Source organism: Pollachius pollachius (assembly GCF_949987615.1).
Source record: "Pollachius pollachius genome assembly, chromosome: 15".
NCBI lineage: Eukaryota > Metazoa > Chordata > Actinopteri > Gadiformes > Gadidae > Pollachius > Pollachius pollachius.
The window spans coordinates 18175877-18194207 of record NC_136948.1 but is presented as its reverse complement, the minus strand read 5'-3'; the positions used below and the strand labels follow the sequence as shown (position 1 = coordinate 18194207).

The 18331-nt window shown below is 46.2% G+C and overlaps 2 protein-coding genes across 2 annotated transcripts in view; one reads left to right on the top strand and one right to left on the bottom strand.

Annotated features, from left to right (window-relative positions):
- Positions 1–100: 100 nt before the first annotated feature.
- Positions 101–6565, top strand: LOC307086955 (cyclin-K-like). Its single transcript, XM_079752301.1, has 11 exons — positions 101–568; positions 724–805; positions 1096–1227; positions 1615–1720; positions 1933–1990; positions 2125–2294; positions 2765–3021; positions 3408–3438; positions 3567–3638; positions 4655–4800; positions 5188–6565. The coding sequence occupies exons 1-11, from the start codon at positions 372–374 to the stop codon at positions 5659–5661; spliced, it is 1725 nt and encodes a 574-aa protein (XP_079608427.1). The 5' UTR covers positions 101–371; the 3' UTR covers positions 5662–6565.
- A 533-nt stretch (positions 6566–7098) lies between these two features.
- ccdc85ca (coiled-coil domain containing 85C, a) overlaps positions 7099–18331 on the bottom strand; it is a 21209-nt gene continuing 9976 nt past the window's right edge. The window contains exons 2-6 of the mRNA XM_079752863.1: positions 14627–14706; positions 13651–13752; positions 10975–11070; positions 10708–10806; positions 7099–9655 (exon numbers count right to left, since the gene is read on the bottom strand). Coding sequence (XP_079608989.1) covers positions 9566–9655; positions 10708–10806; positions 10975–11070; positions 13651–13752; positions 14627–14706 — 467 coding nt within the window. The 3' untranslated portion in view covers positions 7099–9565. The remainder of the gene's footprint in view (positions 9656–10707; positions 10807–10974; positions 11071–13650; positions 13753–14626; positions 14707–18331) is intronic.

Genomic DNA, 18331 nt, shown 5'->3' with positions numbered 1-18331 from the left:
GACCTTTACTTTTATCTCGTTGATATTTCCTTTTACGGCGATGTGTTTCCTGACGTGATTCGCTGAATGATATGTCAATCATTGGCTCGAACGCCGTGCGGAACAGCAACGCAAAATCCGTCTGCGCGGACTGTTTGTAGTTCTTTGTTGAATGTTTTCATCTAGCTAATTGCTAGTGGGCAGTCCGCGGACTACATTTTAAGTAATTCATCTTTGTTTTGCCTATGTTCATAAGCAGATGAATGGGCAGTAAGGGTCTATGGTTATATTTTAATTGAATCAGCATCAGCGCCATCATTGCCGAACAGCCTTCCTGGTCAGCTAGAAGAGTCACTTCGTTCGTGTAGGCTCGGATTTAAACTCATCGGTACATGAAAAATATCAGAGAGAATCCCATTCCTGTGAACCAGTCTGCAGGTCTGGATCACATCAAACCATGTTGGTACTGGGACAAACGGGACCTGGCTCACACCCCGTCCCAGTCAGAGGGACTCGACCCTGCGACAGAGGCCAGGTACCGGAGAGAAGGTGCGCGGTTCATCTTCGACGTGGGCACCCGGTTAGGACTGTATCCTTTTGGGAATCAACATAAATCTGTGTATGGTTGTATCATTATTCGCTTACTAACGTGGATGATGCTATCTGAGCATACCCCGATTTGCAGTAAACGAGCGTTGTGCACATTTTTACCACATCTGATTCCCCTTAACACCCTGTCACCAGCCACTATGACACACTGGCCACTGGCATAATTTATTTCCACCGCTTTTACATGTTCCACTCATTCAAGCAGTTCCCAAGATATGTAAGTATGTTTCCCGAATCACTTGTGAATGTAACGACAAAATATTGCATAATGCTAATGTTTAGACTTTTTGTTTTTTTTATTTTAAGCATGTCAGCTTACAGGGAAGCCAAAAATCATACACCAAAAACAACAGGGAAACAAAAATGTTTGATGAGGATTAAAATACCTTCCTAGTTCCGCCCCATTTACATTTTATTATCCATTCATTAGTTTAACTTTCCATCTGAACTGGTGCTAGTATCCAGTTTATAGACGCTCTGCTTTTAGGATCTGCTTTGGTTCTGCAGGTGACGGGCGGATGCTGCCTCTTCTTAGCCGGGAAAGTGGAGGAAACCCCCAAAAAGTGCAAAGACATCATCAAGACGGCCCGCAGCCTGCTCAACGACATCCAGTTCGCTCAGTTCGGGGACGATCCGAAGGTTGGTGATCAGGGTGGCTTCAAGGTTCTCAATCACGTGGATATATATGGCTGAGGTTTCATTGATGGGCATTCTATGACCGATTTTATTTTTTAAATGATAGAACGCTGTGTAATACAGGTGATGCACATCTGTGTTTTCAATAGAAAATAGAAATAGAAAGACACTAGAAAGTTTATTATGGTGTGTTTCTGCTCAAATACATTTTCACGGAAGAGTTATTGATCGCATGTGGCCAGAGTGAGCAGAATGGGTGGTTGAAACAATATTTGACTCCAACCGTAATGTAATGTAATACAAACCATAATGTCATTGAACATACGGCCAGGTACATCTCAGTTTAACCAAGGAAAGGTGTAATGCCAGTGTAACCTCTACTGTGTTCAGGAGGAGGTCATGGTGCTAGAGCGTATCCTCCTGCAGACCATCAAGTTTGATCTGCAGGTGGAGCACCCCTACCAGTTCCTGTTGCGTTACGCCAAGCAGCTCAAAGGTACACACTGTTTGTGGTTGTAGTTTAAACAATTTAAAATAAAAAATATTCCCAAAATATTAATTCAATAAGATCTGAAAATGGGACACAAGGAAAGCAATGGAGTAGTTTTAAAGAGTAATTTGCTTGTATAGCTTTTGGTACAAAATTAGATTAGATGCATCTTTTGTTTGTTCGGTAATTGATCGAGCAAATGTTTTTGCTTTGTGCAGGTGATAAGAACAAGGTACAGAAGCTAGTGCAGATGGCGTGGACCTTTGTGAACGACAGGTACGATTATCCCTATACCTGTTGTACATGTGTGTCTAGATCCTCGAACTTATTTAAACCCAACCTGACAAAAAATGAACATCTGCAATACAACCAACCATCAATGAGGGAGCCCCCCCCTGTGTCCCCTGCAGCTTGTGCACCATGCTGTCCTTGCAGTGGGAGCCAGAGATCATCGCCGTGGCCGTCATGTACCTGGCCGGACGCCTCTGCAAGTTTGACATCCAGGAGTGGACGGCCAAGCAGTCGTCCCGTCGCTGGTGGGAACAGTTTGTCCAGGACGTGCCCATGGAGGTGCTGGAAGGTACGGTATGAGATGAATGGTTAGAACTGTTATCGGGAAGGAGACAATACGGATGAATGAATAATATGAATAATATCTGAAATATTTATATATATATATATATATATATATATATATATATACGAATAATATACCCAGCGCTTCAAATGTTAATTTGAGCTCTCTGCCACCTCTCCTAGTCCAGTGTTCCCCTGCGCATCTTGCATTATTAAACTATAATTTTCTTATTAAAAGATGGACGGCTTATGTAGATAGCACTTATCAGAGGCTAGCCCCATTCCATAACCAAGGTACTGTTCAACTCGCTATTCCTTTGGGTGCTCCAGCAATCCACCCTCTATGGTTTCTTGCTCCATAAGATATGCGTTTACACTGTTTGTTTTCCATCTTTGTGGACTACAACAGCTACAACGCCTCCCTCCTCCCCTTCTCTCTCTCGGTCTCCCGCTACACTGGGCCCCTTCCTAAAGACATCTGCCACCAGATCCTGGACCTCTACTCCCAGGGCAAGCAGCAGATGCCCCCGGGTGCCGGCCCAGCGGCGGCCAGCGGCCCGGGCTCCGCGGTGCTGGAGAAGGCGGCCTCGTCCAGCCCCGCTCCCCCCCAGGCGCTCCAGCTCCAGGCGCTGCCTCCGCCCCCGGCCCTCCTCCCGCCCTCCCCGGCCCCCCAACCGGCCAAGAAGCCCTCGCCACAGACCAGCCCCCCGAGGCAACTGAAGAGAGCCCAGGTGTGTGTGTGTGTGTGTGTGTGTCTGTGTGTCTGTGTGTGTCTGTGTAAGGTACACACTGATGTCAGCACTGTTAAGCGGGCGTTATATTCACCGTGAAGCACACGAACAGTCGAACACACGCAACCATGGCATTTATAGTCACCGTTTGGCCCTAACATTTGTGTGGAGGTGCAGTTTGAACACTGCGTGTGGAGCTTCGGCTTTTCATAGGTGCGTGATGGGCGACAATTCGCTGTATGACCGGTGTGCAAGGGCCGGGATGAGGCGGTGTATGGCCGCCATTACAGCGCACCGCCGAACGTGATGGATTCAACCTGTGGTCATAAGCAAGTGACCCTATTCTGCCCTGATCTTCATCTTATCCCATTTCCTTTTTGTCTTAGCCATCTCCTAAAGAAGAGAGCAAGGCTGCAGGTAAGGAATATGAGACACACAAACAACTTGCCTTCATGTTACTCTTCATACAGACGGTCCCCTCTTTGCCCTCCCTGTTACCTCTGTTTGACGCGATGTGTTTCTTACTCATCGTCTCGGTTCCTCAGAGCTCTCTGGTGCCAAGATCCCTCGACTGGAGGCCCCCATGCCGCCGATGCCCGCTGCCCTGCCGCCCCCAGGTCAGTAGCCTCACCAAGTCCTGACCAGGACCTGATCCACCTCTATAAAGCTGGACGTACTACGTACAGCACATTTGAGCGCCCTCGTTGCGCCTCGATATTCGCAACGTGGATATCCGCAGAGCTGCCTGCATTTACACTTTCAAGTAAAATCAATATGTACACAAGGGGGCAGTATTATGCTTCACAACCTTAAATGTACATGGACCCATGGCAAATCCATTGGAAAATAACGTTGGAAAGAGCAATACATGTGAAAATACACACATTGTTACGATTTTGCCGTCTGCATTCATTTTACTCTCGTGTCTGCCTGTTGAAGACAAAACACTACGCCCGTTCCCTTCTTGACCGGACGACCAGCGATCAGTCGACCTCCGCAGAGGCTGCAGACGTGTTGCTAGCGTCTGGAAGGGCTGCATTGTCTTTCCGTGCGTGTCGCGCAGCGACCGGCCAAAGTGGCACTTACAGTTCACCGAGTTCTGGCCATTACCTCTTATCATACTGCTCGAGTTAAGGGGTGCGTGAGGGCCACTGAATGGGCTCGTCGTCAGGGCTTCTCTCTTTGCCTAGTTGAATGTGTCGCATGATGCAGTGTCCAGAGTCTAGACACTGTTTGCACAACAGGTTCCAGCCGGTGAGCACACCAGGGCAGGGGCTAACACAACAGCTCGGGGTAGACCATTAACATTCAGCAAGGTGACATTCATAGTCTACTATTTTATTTTAATATTGCCACTGGGATGAGAGGGGGGGGTCATGAGTTTAAGCGTTATTCCAGTCTACTACAATGCAAGTTCTGTATTCTTAAAAAGAACACGACAAGAATATCATACAAATCACAAGGAGGAGGTGATGAGAAAGGTTTATCCCCTGTATCGGAATTCCCTCCCTCCGAAGCATGCTCGGAAGCAACTGTAGAAGTTTTTAAACAAATGTGGGAATAAACATTTAAAAATGTATGGACACAATAAGTATATGTAACCAAATAGCCTCTGTCTCCCTCCTGTACACAGAACACCAGCCCCCTCCCTCGTACCCCCCACCCAGGGAACCGGACCCCCCTCCCTCGTACCCCCCACCCAGGGAACCGGACCCCCCTCCCTCGTACCCGCCGGACGCCGCCAAGGCCCCGCCCCCGCCCCCGCCCCCCTCCCACTCAGGCTCCGCCCACCAGCCCCCTCCCCCCTCCCACCCCGGCTCCGCCCACCAGCCCCCTCCCCCCTCCCACTCAGGCTCCGCCCACCAGCCCCCTCACCCCGGCTCCGCCCACCAGCCCCCTCCCCCCTCTCACCCCGGCTCCGCCCACCAGCCCCCTCCCCCCTCCCACTCAGGCTCCGCCCACCAGCCCCCTCCCCCCTCCCACTCAGGCTCCGCCCACCAGCCCCCTCCCCCCTCTCACCCCGGCTCCGCCCACCAGCCCCCTCCCCCCTCTCACCCCGGCTCCGCCCACCAGCCCCCTCACCCCGGCTCCGCACACCAGCCCCCGCCCCCCTCCCACTCAGGCTCCGCCCACCAGCCCCCTCCCCCCTCCCACTCAGGCTCCGCCCACCAGCCCCCGCCCCCCAGCCAGGCCTCCCAGGCGGCCTACATCATGGGCATCCCCACCTCCAGCTCCTACATGTCGGGGGAGGGCTTCCAGAGCCTCCAGTCCCTCATGACCCCGGACGGGGGCGGGGGCGGCGGAGGCTACCCGGCCCCCTCCCAGGCCTATCCCCCGCCCCCGCTGGGCTACCACAGCCACGCCTACCCTCCCTCCTCTGCCGGACCCCCTCCTCCCCCCCCGCAGGCCGGCGCGTCCTACCACGGCCCCCCCCCCAACGCCGCGTACCCACCGCCGCCGATGCCGCCGCCGCCGCCGTACAGCCACGGCTACGCTATGCCCCCGCCCCCCCACGGCCACATGGGCATGGCCCGCGGCATCCCGGGGTACGGGCAGGGGGGCGCACCCCCGCCAGGCATGGCCCACGGCATGCCGCCGCCCCCCCCTGGCGGGATGAGCCGGGGCGCCTGGATGAGGTGAGCCCCTTGTCCCAGGACCATGCGCACACACACACACACACATACACACACACACACACACACACACACACACACACACACACACACACACACACACACACACACACACACACACACACACACACACACACACACACACACACACATACACATACACACGCACACACTTTGTGCCAAGGTTCAAGGCTCCAGGTTGTCCTCTCCCCATTGCTCTTGCTGGTGTTTCACTTTACGTTTTACCTCAACTTTCCAGGTTGTCTTTATTATTGCTGCAATGCATGATGGGGTATCCAGAACAAAGTGTTTTCGTTTGTGACTGTCGTTCGGTGTTACGGTTCTGTGTTGCTTTGTGCGGGTAAAGAACCTGGGTTTGGACCACATAGCAGGTTTCACATTTTATTCATCGATTATAAGTTATTTTTTTTAAGGGTGTTTCCCCATTGTAGTTTTGAATGCTAGTTTATGTGCTATGGCGTTTGTTTTAGAATGTTTTATTAGTCAGTCCCTTCAGAAAAACAGAAAGCAGAAAGTTGAAAAGTGTTGCGTTTACTTCACACAAGAGGGCCGCAACAATCACAAAAAAAGCCGCATTTTTCTGGAGGGGCTGATTAGTACTTATGGAATTACTCTTTTTACTAGGCTTAAAGTTGTAGCTCAAGCACTGTAGACAATAAAGGTAATTCATTTTCCATTCCCCCAGAATATATTTTTTCGTTATTTATGTTAATTATTCAGAATAATTCAAATATGCCATACTGTTTGCTTAAACTGAAATACTTTGCCAAATTATGTTTGGCCAAGGATGGGCCAACTTTTTTATTCCTCCCAGTTAGAATGTAGTACCATTTGTACTAGGTTTGGTTTTGAAAGAACATTGTTTACATGTGATACTTTTTTTTATTGGTGCAAGGATCATGTATGACTTTCAAATATGCTTATGCTATTAAAACCATTTTTTTTACTTAAATTCTGCTGGGTTGTCTGTTTTTCTTTGCTGTTTTTACTGCTTTACAGTAGCAATTTAACAAACAAAATGCAATATCGAAAGAAATTGTCATCTTTCCTTTTCTCTCTACACAAAATTAAACTGAAACTATTGGAAAATCCCTCATGGGTCAATCGGGATGTCAACCAGTAATTTAGCTTTATTGTGCGTTATATTTTAGCGCATAATGCATGCGAAATTGACTTTCCTGTATAACGCTTGTGTTAAAAACCTGGTGGCGTTATTCCGTAGGTCCACCACTAGAAGGCGCCCTAGCCTTTTAGATAAATTAGTATTTGGTCACGGATTTCTGCCAAATGGCCATTTAACTTTGCCATTTAAAATTGAATTGTTCGTGAGCACATCCATGCCATTCATGTGTCCAAAAAATCACTCCAACGCATGAGCTTTACATAGAAATTATTCATTTTTATTATTTCAAAGTGTTCTAAAAATGGGTTATTTTTTCATATTGCATACATTTCTAAAATACTTCAATTTAAAGCTACATTGTTTATGAAAAAGAAAATGTAGAAACGCATGCTATTCCCTCGTTATCTATTGGAGAGCAGGTATATTTACATAACTACATTATGCCCTACCATGTGTCACAAGGACAATATTAGCATTCATATGGTTGAAATCCACACTTTACAATGACAAAAGAAGCAGTGTATTTGAATATGAAAAATAAAAAAGTCCAAAAAATGTTAACTATTGTGCTTCGAACATGAAATCATCAAATAAAAAAATTGTTAGTCATCATAGAATAGTTGTTAGCCTAAAAGGTAACTTCTTCAAAAATATTGTTTGTACATGTTTATATATATATAGATATATATCATTTTTTAAATCAAAATACAAGGGCTAGTTGACAATGTCATAAAATCAAGTGGACTTTTCTTAACTTCAAATCATGACTGCTCATTTTGTAAAAGCTGCCTACAGTAGGCTAATACATGGCTTGCCATAACAGAAGTCCCTACAAAATGAAAGCCACCTGCTGCATTCAGGACATACAACCAAACGATTGTGGCATGAAGTGGCTAAAAGCCATGTATTATCTCATAGAATGAGAATAGAGTATGCAAATAAAGTCACGATAATCTTTAAAGAAAAACAGCATGGTGCACAAATAATGATGTAATGTATCTCAAATGGGACTCGTACAAAATAAAAAATAATGCAGCGAGTGTCTTCAAATACCCCTAGCAAGTGCTTATGCAACAATTCTAAAACTCCTAATATATTTCTGACAGTATATACTATAAAGTGTACATTGTGTATACTACAACACATAAGAGTATACACAGGGAATACTTCATTTTATTCACTAACAAAATTGCAATGAGGTATTGGGTAAAAAGGTCTGTACTTTGCTACTAGGGACATATCCAACAGGATAACAATTTTATAAATCAAGAAAGAATGGTTTGTTCTGATTGAAAACCAAGAAACAGACCTTCTCTCAGCAGTCTGGCTATGCAGACGAGAGCATTGCAATTTGAAACCACAGCAAATGTCCACATTTGGTGAAAGCTGCTGTAGGTCAGATTCAAGAGATGTAAAGGGAGAGCGAGATAGGGCAGAAGAGAAAAAATGTGTCACGTTTGTAAACCCCATAAAGAGGCAGGTGCAGCCATTTTCAACACATCACACTCAAAAAGTAGCTCTTAAATCTTACCTACAGCACCCTTCAAGTTGACTACAGAGCTTATGAGCAAACTGATTTAGTTTTTGTTTTTGTGTGGCGTGCATAAGCCCGGTAGTTCACAGAACTCACAGGCAGTAATGCGTCGCCTTCCAACAACACCAATCAAGAGAATCGATGACAACGTGTATGACACCAGTCACGATGTGGGCAAAACATCACAGCTTATATGTAAAGGGTGCAATTGTTAGCTATTTCAGCTGATGGGGTGGGGGGGGGGGGGGTACAAGTTAGCGGTTATCGCTAACAGGCCACCCTCTCATTGGATTTGACTGCGTCGCTATCGACAAGTGTCAGATATCGGCACCATAAACACAAACACAGGCTTCTTAATGAATACACACACGGAAGCTGAATTTCATAACAGAAAAGATTGTCATATCGGAAGATTGTTCAACAAAGTTGGACATCGGTGGGAAGGATCCTCCTCCTGCAGGAATTCTCACAATTTTAGGTCAAGTTTCCCTAATTTAGTAAGTCGGGATTGGAGGGCTCAAGGTGAAGTCAGACAGACGATTACTTTTGAGTTTAATGTATTCACAGGAGACATTAGTCACGAGAGAGAACACCAGTGTATCATTTTTTTCAATCAGGTAACCACATGTCACGTTTTGGCTTCCCTTCATGAAATGTGTAGATCCAGGATGCCAATTAATCACTTTTTTGTTTTGGATTGGCGGTTGCTTTTACACGTGACTGGCCATGTTTTATAATACATCTACAGAATTGGTGTGGTGAGTTATATGCAGCATTCAAACACCAAACCCCTGATAAGATGGACATCAAGAAGACAAAAAAAACGACATGTTACTTAATTGACAGATGCTTCAAGTTCTGTGATTTATATTAAAAAAAAGCATATCTTTCCATATGGCCTTGGGGAATATATATTTTCTTTAACAACGGTCATCGAATTGGTTCTAGCCTTGCTGCAGGGTAATCATATATTTCTCTGCATTCTTTTTCCAGTCTTGTCCCTTGACTGGCCAGAGGAAATGGTACGGGTAGCCGATAGGTCCGTTTAAATTCACCTCGTACGGCTAGCGGACCATTTTCAACATCAACTTGACCTGCACAGTCTGCGTGTCGGGGGGTACAAAAGTACGAGTCTCTGGCTCCCAGATAATGTCCCCCAGAGAAACAAAAGAAAACAGAAGGAGAGGAGGGCCCTCCTCACAGGACGACCCCCGCCTCGGCCCCTGAGAGCCACTACTTGGGGCCCTTGTAGTGGTTCCCGGAGAGCTGCTGTCGGACGGAGGGTTTGGATCCGGCCGCGTCGCCCAGCTTTCGCCACACCACCTGGGAGAGGATCAAAGAGGAGCGTTATTCACCTGCCGCCAGAAGACGGATAGGATTACACGGTCGGAACCGCTGCCGCCTTTCAGATTCCCGTCAGCAGGATCTGTGTGAGAAGATGAAATTCCTGCCACAGCTGAAGGGGCTTCTTTATGCCCCTATAGGACACAGTGTGTTATGAATAGTGCCCATTGTGTGTGTGTGTGTGTGTGTGTGTGTGTGTGTGTGTGTGTGTGTGTGTGTGTGTGTGTGTGTGTGTGTGTGTGTGTGTGTGTGTGTGTGTGTGTGTGTGTGTGTGTGTGTAGGATGAATCATTAGAACTGGTTAGTTAGCAGACACAGGGGACTGGTCTCACCAGTGGTACCATTCCCACAATGCAATGCAACAATAAAAGTGTGGAACAACAATCCATGCTCGCAAATGGCCTAGGAAAGTGGTGTCATTAGTGCTGTTGTTTGTGCAATGTGTGTGGCATTTTTTTTACTTTTAATTTCAAAGATTGATCCTGGTTCTATCATACAAAACACAATTTTGTGGCCTCCTTTATCCTTGTAATTATTGTGCAGTACTGAGCCAGACTGCAAGTTTACAATGTGGTTGAGAACTATGTGGTTTACAGGACAAACAAGGGCTTTATTGTTTCAGCAGTTAATAGGTGCTTTGTCAACAGAACAAACTGCTATTCCACAGAGGGGCCCTCTTAATTAAAAATGACAGAGAGACAGAGAGAGCGAGAGAGAGAGAGTTATAGGTGGAAATAAAAGGCTTCAAAGTGATTTGCAACATTCAAGAGGATGTGTGAGTATGTGTGGAGATGGAAGGAGGTAGAAGAGCGAGAGTGAGAGAGAGAGCGAGAGAGCGAGAGCACGAGAGAGAGAGAGAGGGAGAGAAAGGGCGAAAAGCCGTTGAAAGGCAGGAAAGCAGTTGAGTGGAAAAGGAACGTAGGGGTGAATTAATCCTGTGTTGTTTTCCATGGCTGAGAAGAAAGAAAGAACAGATAAGCGAAAAAGAAAAGAAGAAAAAAAAAAGAATGGAAGTAAACGAACGGCACATACATTGCACATTTCTCTGACGATGGCCTTCTCCTTCTCACTGAGGTCCTCGTCATAGTCCTCCGGGATCTGCCTGTCCAGCTTATCGTGCACCTCCAACACCTACGCAAACACACACAAACACGCACAAAAACAAGCTTTAATGAATGGATTCCCTTCTTTGTATCTCCTCTGATTCACTGGGTGATCGCCATAGTTCCAATGTTTACTCGCTGACGAGTGAATGAATGAATTCTGTTCACTCTGTTCTCTGTTTCAGTAGGCTCCTACCTTCATGGCATGGACCACGGCTTCGGGCTTCTGTCCCGGAGGGGGGTAGCCACCACCCGTGGGTGACGGTTCACCACTGGGGGTCCGCAGGGTTCCCTGGAGTGGGGAACAGGGGGGAGCGAGGGGGATGGAGTGGACCACTGATTAGAATCCTCATCACCATGACAACACTGAGCCCCGGGGCTTCTGATCATTCATCGTGGATCGCGCTTTAAGCTTCAATTTCCAAGCTGCCACTCAATGTTGTTCCATGACAATGTTATGGTAAATTACACATAAGCTCTTCTTGGCAACAAATTGCACAAATGTGCAAGAGTTGCCGATATATTTTAAAAATGATAAATGATAGTGATAGAACCTGATCTATTGATTAGCCCTCCCAGGTTTTTACCCCTCCCTGACACTTGTTCTGTTTCGTGTGAAAAAAATGATTCTCTATCAATGACACATAAGTTGTGGATACGTGCGGGCGTGCGTGCGTGCGTGCGTGCGTGCGTGCGTGCGTGCGTGCGTGCGTGCGTGCGTGCGTGCGTGCGTGCGTGCGTGCGTGCGTGCGTGCGTGCGTGCGTGCGTGCGTGCGTGCGTGCGTGCGTGCGTGTGGTTTGATGGCTGGTTTAAGCAGCCTCACCTGGCCCGAGTCAGACTGATAGGACTCAAGGGCTGGGTGAGGCTGCATACTTGTTGCACATTGAGAAATCAGTGTGCACAGGTTAAACCAACCGTCACCGCAGACACTCAACACACTGGCTGCAGCGTTGGATATCTGGCCCAATCTGGCAACGCTGGTGGAGCGTAGCATCGTTGTTGCTACAACAACATACGAGATGGCAACAGTGTTATCTCTGATAGCGTGACATGAATAGGGGCGTGGCACGCGGTATCGGTCATATCCTGTCATGGGAGCACAGGTGTTGACTAAATGGATCTGAAGAACAGAGCAGTGCTCAGAGACGCCCGGTAAACACAGGATCTGCAAAGTGCACGCAAATTCTCTGTGTACAGAAGGTACTATTTCAGTAGAAAGTTGAAAGTTTCCTCCAACCTTTTGTGTGTGGGTTTCCTCCGGGGTTATGGGAGGGAACACACACAAACCTGATCCAGAGTGAAGCCCGGGTCACCGGGTACATTCTCTTGATACATGTCACGATTATTGTCCAAAATCACCCAATTTTTTTTTATTAAGGGTTCTAAAGGATGGTTGGTTGCTTGATTACAATAAATACAATACTAAATGACCGGAATCTACTGTAGAGTCTAAGGATATAGAGGGAGTCAGAGAGGTAGAGAATGGCCAGAAGGGAAACCGAGAGAAAGAGAGAGCTGAGTGAGCAATATATTGTACTCGCGTAAACAATTGCTCCGCGCACAAATAACAACCTTGCTGTAACAGCAGTAATGTAAGCGTCTGACACACAGAGCTCTGACCGTGCGACCCACATTCTAGATAAGTGGACCACCACGTACATTGAACCAGCGTACAAGGTTCACAAGAAATGGTCATAAATTGTAAAATGGTTAATCCTTGGCGCCTAAGACTTGTTAAGAGGCTGGACGGGATAACACAGCTTTCATCTCCGAAGAAAAGATTAACCCAACATTTGCCGAAAGCAAACAGGTTTCAAAACCTATTCTGAGGAGTGTAACAGCATGGAAGCAACTTATGTGTTCTCGGCAAAACACAAAACTCTTCAGAACACTCCACGGTATTCTAAGTACAATCGCCGTTTCCCAGAAATCTGACTTCCCGTAAGCGGATGTGTGTTTCCGTCTTGGAAGTGACATAGTGGAAGGAGGTGTACCCCCTCCCATGCACGGCCGCGGGTATGATTGTAGCATAAACCAGAATGAGGAAAAAATATGTGATAGGACCCTTCCCTAGGTTATTCATTATTCATTTATCCTGTAGTCGGGGCCAACACCAAACCTACCTTGGTTCCTAAGCTTATTTTATTTTGTATGCCAGGATCACATGTGGGGAGAGAGAGAGAGAGAGAGAGAGAGAGTGAGAGAGAGAGAGAGAGAGAGAGAGAGAGAGAGAGAGAGAGAGAGAGAGAGAGCAAGAGAGAGAGACAAGAGAGAGGGAGAGAGGGAGAGAAAGAGAGAGAAGAGAGGCTAGAGCAAGGTAGAGTTAGATAGAGAGAGGACACAGCAAAGGTGGTTCTCATATGTGTAAGTAACAATTTAGGTCAGCGCTTATTTTTTCCATCCAGGACTCATCTGACACACGCTCACACATGCACACCCCTGGGTTTCCTTCCTGTTCCTTCAAGGTATTGAACTACTTTATGATTGAAGAGACTATTTGCTCTTCTCTGCACTATACAACAGATGGCTTGCATGGCAAGATCGGGACACACACAAACACAAGCAAGTAAGCAACCATATTTGTGAATGACATAATTTCTGTAAACATTGCATCTTCTGTATTTCCTCTCTTCCTGTTCCGTGTCCTTCATGTTCAGCGTCATCGTTTGAAGAGTGAGAACACATTCAGGAACATTCGTGGTCAGGTAATGGATGTACCGGTGTGTGTGTGTGTGTGTGTGTGTGTGTGTGTGTGTGTGTGTGTGTGTGCATCATTATACATACTTTGCATAATGATATGATCAAACCTGTTTTTCCTGCATTAATTAGTATCACAGATGCCCACACAGCACCACCCCCCTGTTTACGTACGTTGAACATGCTCTCCTGGAGCTGGCAAAGAGAGGAGAGCTGGGACTCCGAGTGGTAGAGAGTCATGCCCTTCTTTAAGGTTTTCGTATCCCCGGGACCAGCCTGGGAGAGGAGTGGGGAGAAAGAGAGAGAGAAGAGAGAGAGAGAGAGAGAGAGAGAGAGAGAGAGAGAGAGAGAGAGAGAGAGAGAGAGAAAGAGAAAGAGAAAGAGAAAGAGAGAGAGAAAGAGAGAGTTTGTTAGACATCCATATTAGACACCATTTTTCGCATGAGACGTTAATATCTTCAGGGGGCACAGATGCACCTTACAAAACACCGACCTGTTTATTATATTCTGTGACAGATGTTTTTTTCCCCAGAAGTCAAATATATTTTAATTGAGTGCATGTGAAAGCCAGATGTGGACAGGGCCATGGTGAAAGAGAAAGAGAAAGGGCGGTGTGTGTGTGTGTGTGTGTGTGTGTGTGTGTGTGTGTGTGTGTGCATGTGTGTGTGTGTGTGTGTGTGTGTGTGCGTGCGTGCGTGCGTGCGTGCGTGTGTGTGCATGCGTGTAAAAAACACCCCAAGCTGTACCAATGTGGTACTAGTTGAATGTGAGCTGAGATGGTTCACTTCAAAAGCTATCATGTCCTGAATTTTCTTCTCAAAACATTTCAGTTGTAACATGATAATACTGAGGGACAACTCGTTAAACTAATTAAAAGGACATTTTGACAAAGTTGTGCTAGAGGGCTATCCATCCATCCAAAATGGTGAACAAAACAGTACAGGGTAAAGGTCAAAGCAATAAGTGTTTTCCCTTTGTGCATTTGAATATCACAGTAGCTCCAACTTAATACGACAGAGAATTATGGCATGAAGAAATGCCCTATAATCCAAACGGTTTTATTAGGCTGTTTCACTTAACGGCTACCAGAGTCCACAAACAATCATGAACAATGACCAGTGTGATCTCTGTCTATTTTCAGCATTATTACCTTTAAGAGAATCTGCTTGTGGTCTTCCTCCAGTATCCGCACCTTGTTTTCCAGTTGTCTGATGTAGTTTGCTGAAGCATCTGGACAAGAAAATGGAACAAAGGAGAATGGAATTATGTCTCGGATGAAGCACAACAGGTTCAAATATAAATGGTATCAACGAGTATGTAAAATCACCTTTTAGACCAAAAGGCGGTTCCATTTGGTCAACGACCCTAGGTATACTAAAGACCATGCAAATTATGTCCGCTGAACTTCAAAATTTTCTCTACAGAAACCGAATCTCTAGCAGTGAGAGTGAATTGATGGATCCAAAAGTTGGTTATGAATGGCCAATACACAAATCATAAGAAATCTAGGAGATTAAATGGATATGCTTTCTTGCCTAAATGAACCAAGCTCCCACACCCTTCCACCCACATAACAACAACATCAACAACATCACACAGCCTAATCCCTCACCTAACAGGTGCGATGGCATACCTTGGCTGCCCATATTTTGACCCAGCGTGTTCCAATCCCCATTCATCTGTTCGGCAACACAAGCACAGTTTGCTTCCATTGAGCGTTGATTGTGGGCCGATTAGCGGCCATCTCTTAGCTAATCCCACGTGCCCTCCCATCTCCATTGTTGATGATCTTCCCATGCAGGTGATACTGAACTAACTAATCCTAAAATTGGTCCTGTTAAATAAGACCTGTGTCTGACCTGAAACCTGGGAGTGGATGTCGATACCTCGACTATGAACATAGCATGACATTTACATTAACATTTATACCGTTTAGCAGATGCTTTTATCCAAAGTGACTCACAACGGTTAATACATAATACCGACGGCGGAGTCAACCATGCAAGGCGACAGCCAGCTCGTCAGGAGCAGTTAGGGTTAAGTGTCTTGCTCAGGGGCACCCCGAGACTCAGCGAGGAGGGACAACTAGGAACCTTCATTCATGAACTGCATGAATAAAAACGTAAGAAGGTAGCATCTGCGACTTGGCGTGATACCCATGAGACTTTCTTCCATACATCACATGGCAGCTGCCATATTCAGCGCTGATAAGTGGTGCCTGGGCCATATCCTTGAGAACAATTCACAAGTGCCAATGACAGTGTTTACACACACACAGTGTTCACCTCGGAGGAGTGTTTTCTCATTATGTTATGTAAATTAGTCATTTCACCCAGGCCCCTGATTAAGTCACACATGGCAGATAAAATAGAATGGTATACAACGGAGAGGAGAGCTAGCGTCTCAAGGGGGCGTGCAAAAAAGCAAGGTAGAGAAAAGGAGAGAGGGACGGAAGAGAGGACCACAGACACACTCAGAGTCAGAGATAGAGACACAGACAAAAAAAGAAATAGACAGAGACAGAAACAGAGACATAGACAGAGAGACAGAGAGAGAGACGGAGAGAGACAGAGAGAGAGAGAGAGGATGCAGCTTGTTTTTCGCTAGCGCTATAGCTAAGCCTCTTTGCTTCCTTGTGACCCTGATGCTAATCCAGCTCCTGTTCACCTGAGCCCCGGCTCCAGCTAGCCAGCCATGGCTACAAGCCGATTAACACACATACACACACGAACACACACACACACACACACACACACACACACACACACACACACATACACACACACACACTCACACACACACAGTGTCCTGTAGAGTATGCACACAAACAACAAGTGCAAAGGTAGTGTCACGCGATACAAGGAGATGTGTCTGGTGAATTTATGTAAGTGGCTACACAGACGCAACACGTGTTTGCACAAAGCCAAACACTCACGCAAACACACACACACACACACACAAACACACATAAAGACAAGACATGAAAAATGGATGCACTTGCACTGTACACACTGCCATGTTTTGTGGTAATCTCATTGTACATAATCATATTTACAGTAGACACACACACACACAGTTATTTGCCATCCCATCATCATATATGATTTAATTCCTTCTTGTGTAACAATTGAGGCGTGGAGAGTCTCGCTGGACAGGCAGGCTAAAAATAGCCTGTGCTCACCGCCAGTACCCTGAGGCAGATCACTGAGGAATAATAGCAGGAAGCTAAGGCTCTCCTAAACAGCAGACAACACAGAGAGTGGGATTACAACTGGTTATGTGTGGGAGCTATAAAGGGCTGTACATCATGCCCTGCTGGCCACACAGGGATTAACAGTGTAAATGGTAAATGGACTACATTTATAGAGCGCTTTTCTAACCAGTGGCCACCCAAAGCGCTTTAGAATATTGCCTCACATTCACACGTTCATGCACACATTCACACACCGACGACGGAGTCCACCACGCACGACAGCCAGCTCGTCGGGAGCAGTCAGGGTTAGGTGTCTTGCTCGGGGACACCTCGACAGTCAGGTAGGAGGAGCTTGGGATTGAACTAGCAAGCTTCCGGTGACCAGCCAATCCGCTCTACATCCTGAACAACATGCCGCCCCTGCAACAGTGTGGTATAGCCAAGGAACAGAAAGGATGCCTGCCTTTTCAAGAAAAATCTATAATTTCTGGTTTCACAGCAACAGATCACACCATTTTCACAAGCCATGCCAATTTGTTATCTTTGTTCTGAATAACTTTGAGTACTTCCTGCCTGAGCGACATCAAATGCTCTTCTGTGCAATTTTAAATTTCTTTATGTCTGATAGGAATTTTTGGCATGTATCTTCCATTGGTGGTGTTCTATGATAATCATAAGTATTAGTACCAGTCTTATTGTTGTCAGTGACGATGATAATGTACTGTACCCTAGTCTAAAGTGCACAAAAGTAGCAGACTTTTAGTGTGCTACTTTCCTGTACACTAAACTATGTTTAATGGCGGAACCACAAACAATATTACTCAGTAATTGGATCCAAAGACCTTAATGTAGTATTGATTTGCAAAACACAACGTCCCAGAGAGATCTGTCTGTATCATTGTCGCACCACTCTCAAATATATTCCCTCAGTTTCAGGGCCCCCATAAAACACACACACAGACAACGTGTACAATCGCACACACACTCACATTCTACGTGACTTAAGCTGCAGACACAGGTAGACGCACATGCAAAGACACAGATAGGCTGGACAAAAAAAAGCATGGCCATGCAACCATACACACACACACACACACACACACACACACACACACACACACACACACACACACACACACACACACACACACACACACACAAGCATTCCAATCTACAAGAATGTCCTAAGAAGTGATTAACAGCTTTTCTATATTGGATTTGTTTTTCTCCAATGGGTCATAGATTATTTCCATTCTTTCAGTGAAATCAATAAAGAAATGTAAAAATATTCCATCCAAAGGAAACACAGGGATTAGGACACATCACATGGCTGTTCTCTAAGGCCCTCCAGTAACACAAACCCATGGACGGGGTGCACACATGCACACACTCTTCTCCCTCCGCACTTCATCTCACTTGGAGAAGCTGGTCCACCCAGGAATGATTTCAATTACTTTGTAGGTTTCTTTGCACACACACACTCACTCATGCATGCACACACACACACACACACACACACACACACACACACACACACACAGACACACACACACACACACACACATCCATCTGCAAGGTACGACTGATTCCAATTACGTAGCCGGGGAAAAGGGAGGAAAAGGAGTAGAGGGTTTGTGGGGGCCAGTCCAGACAAACAGAGAA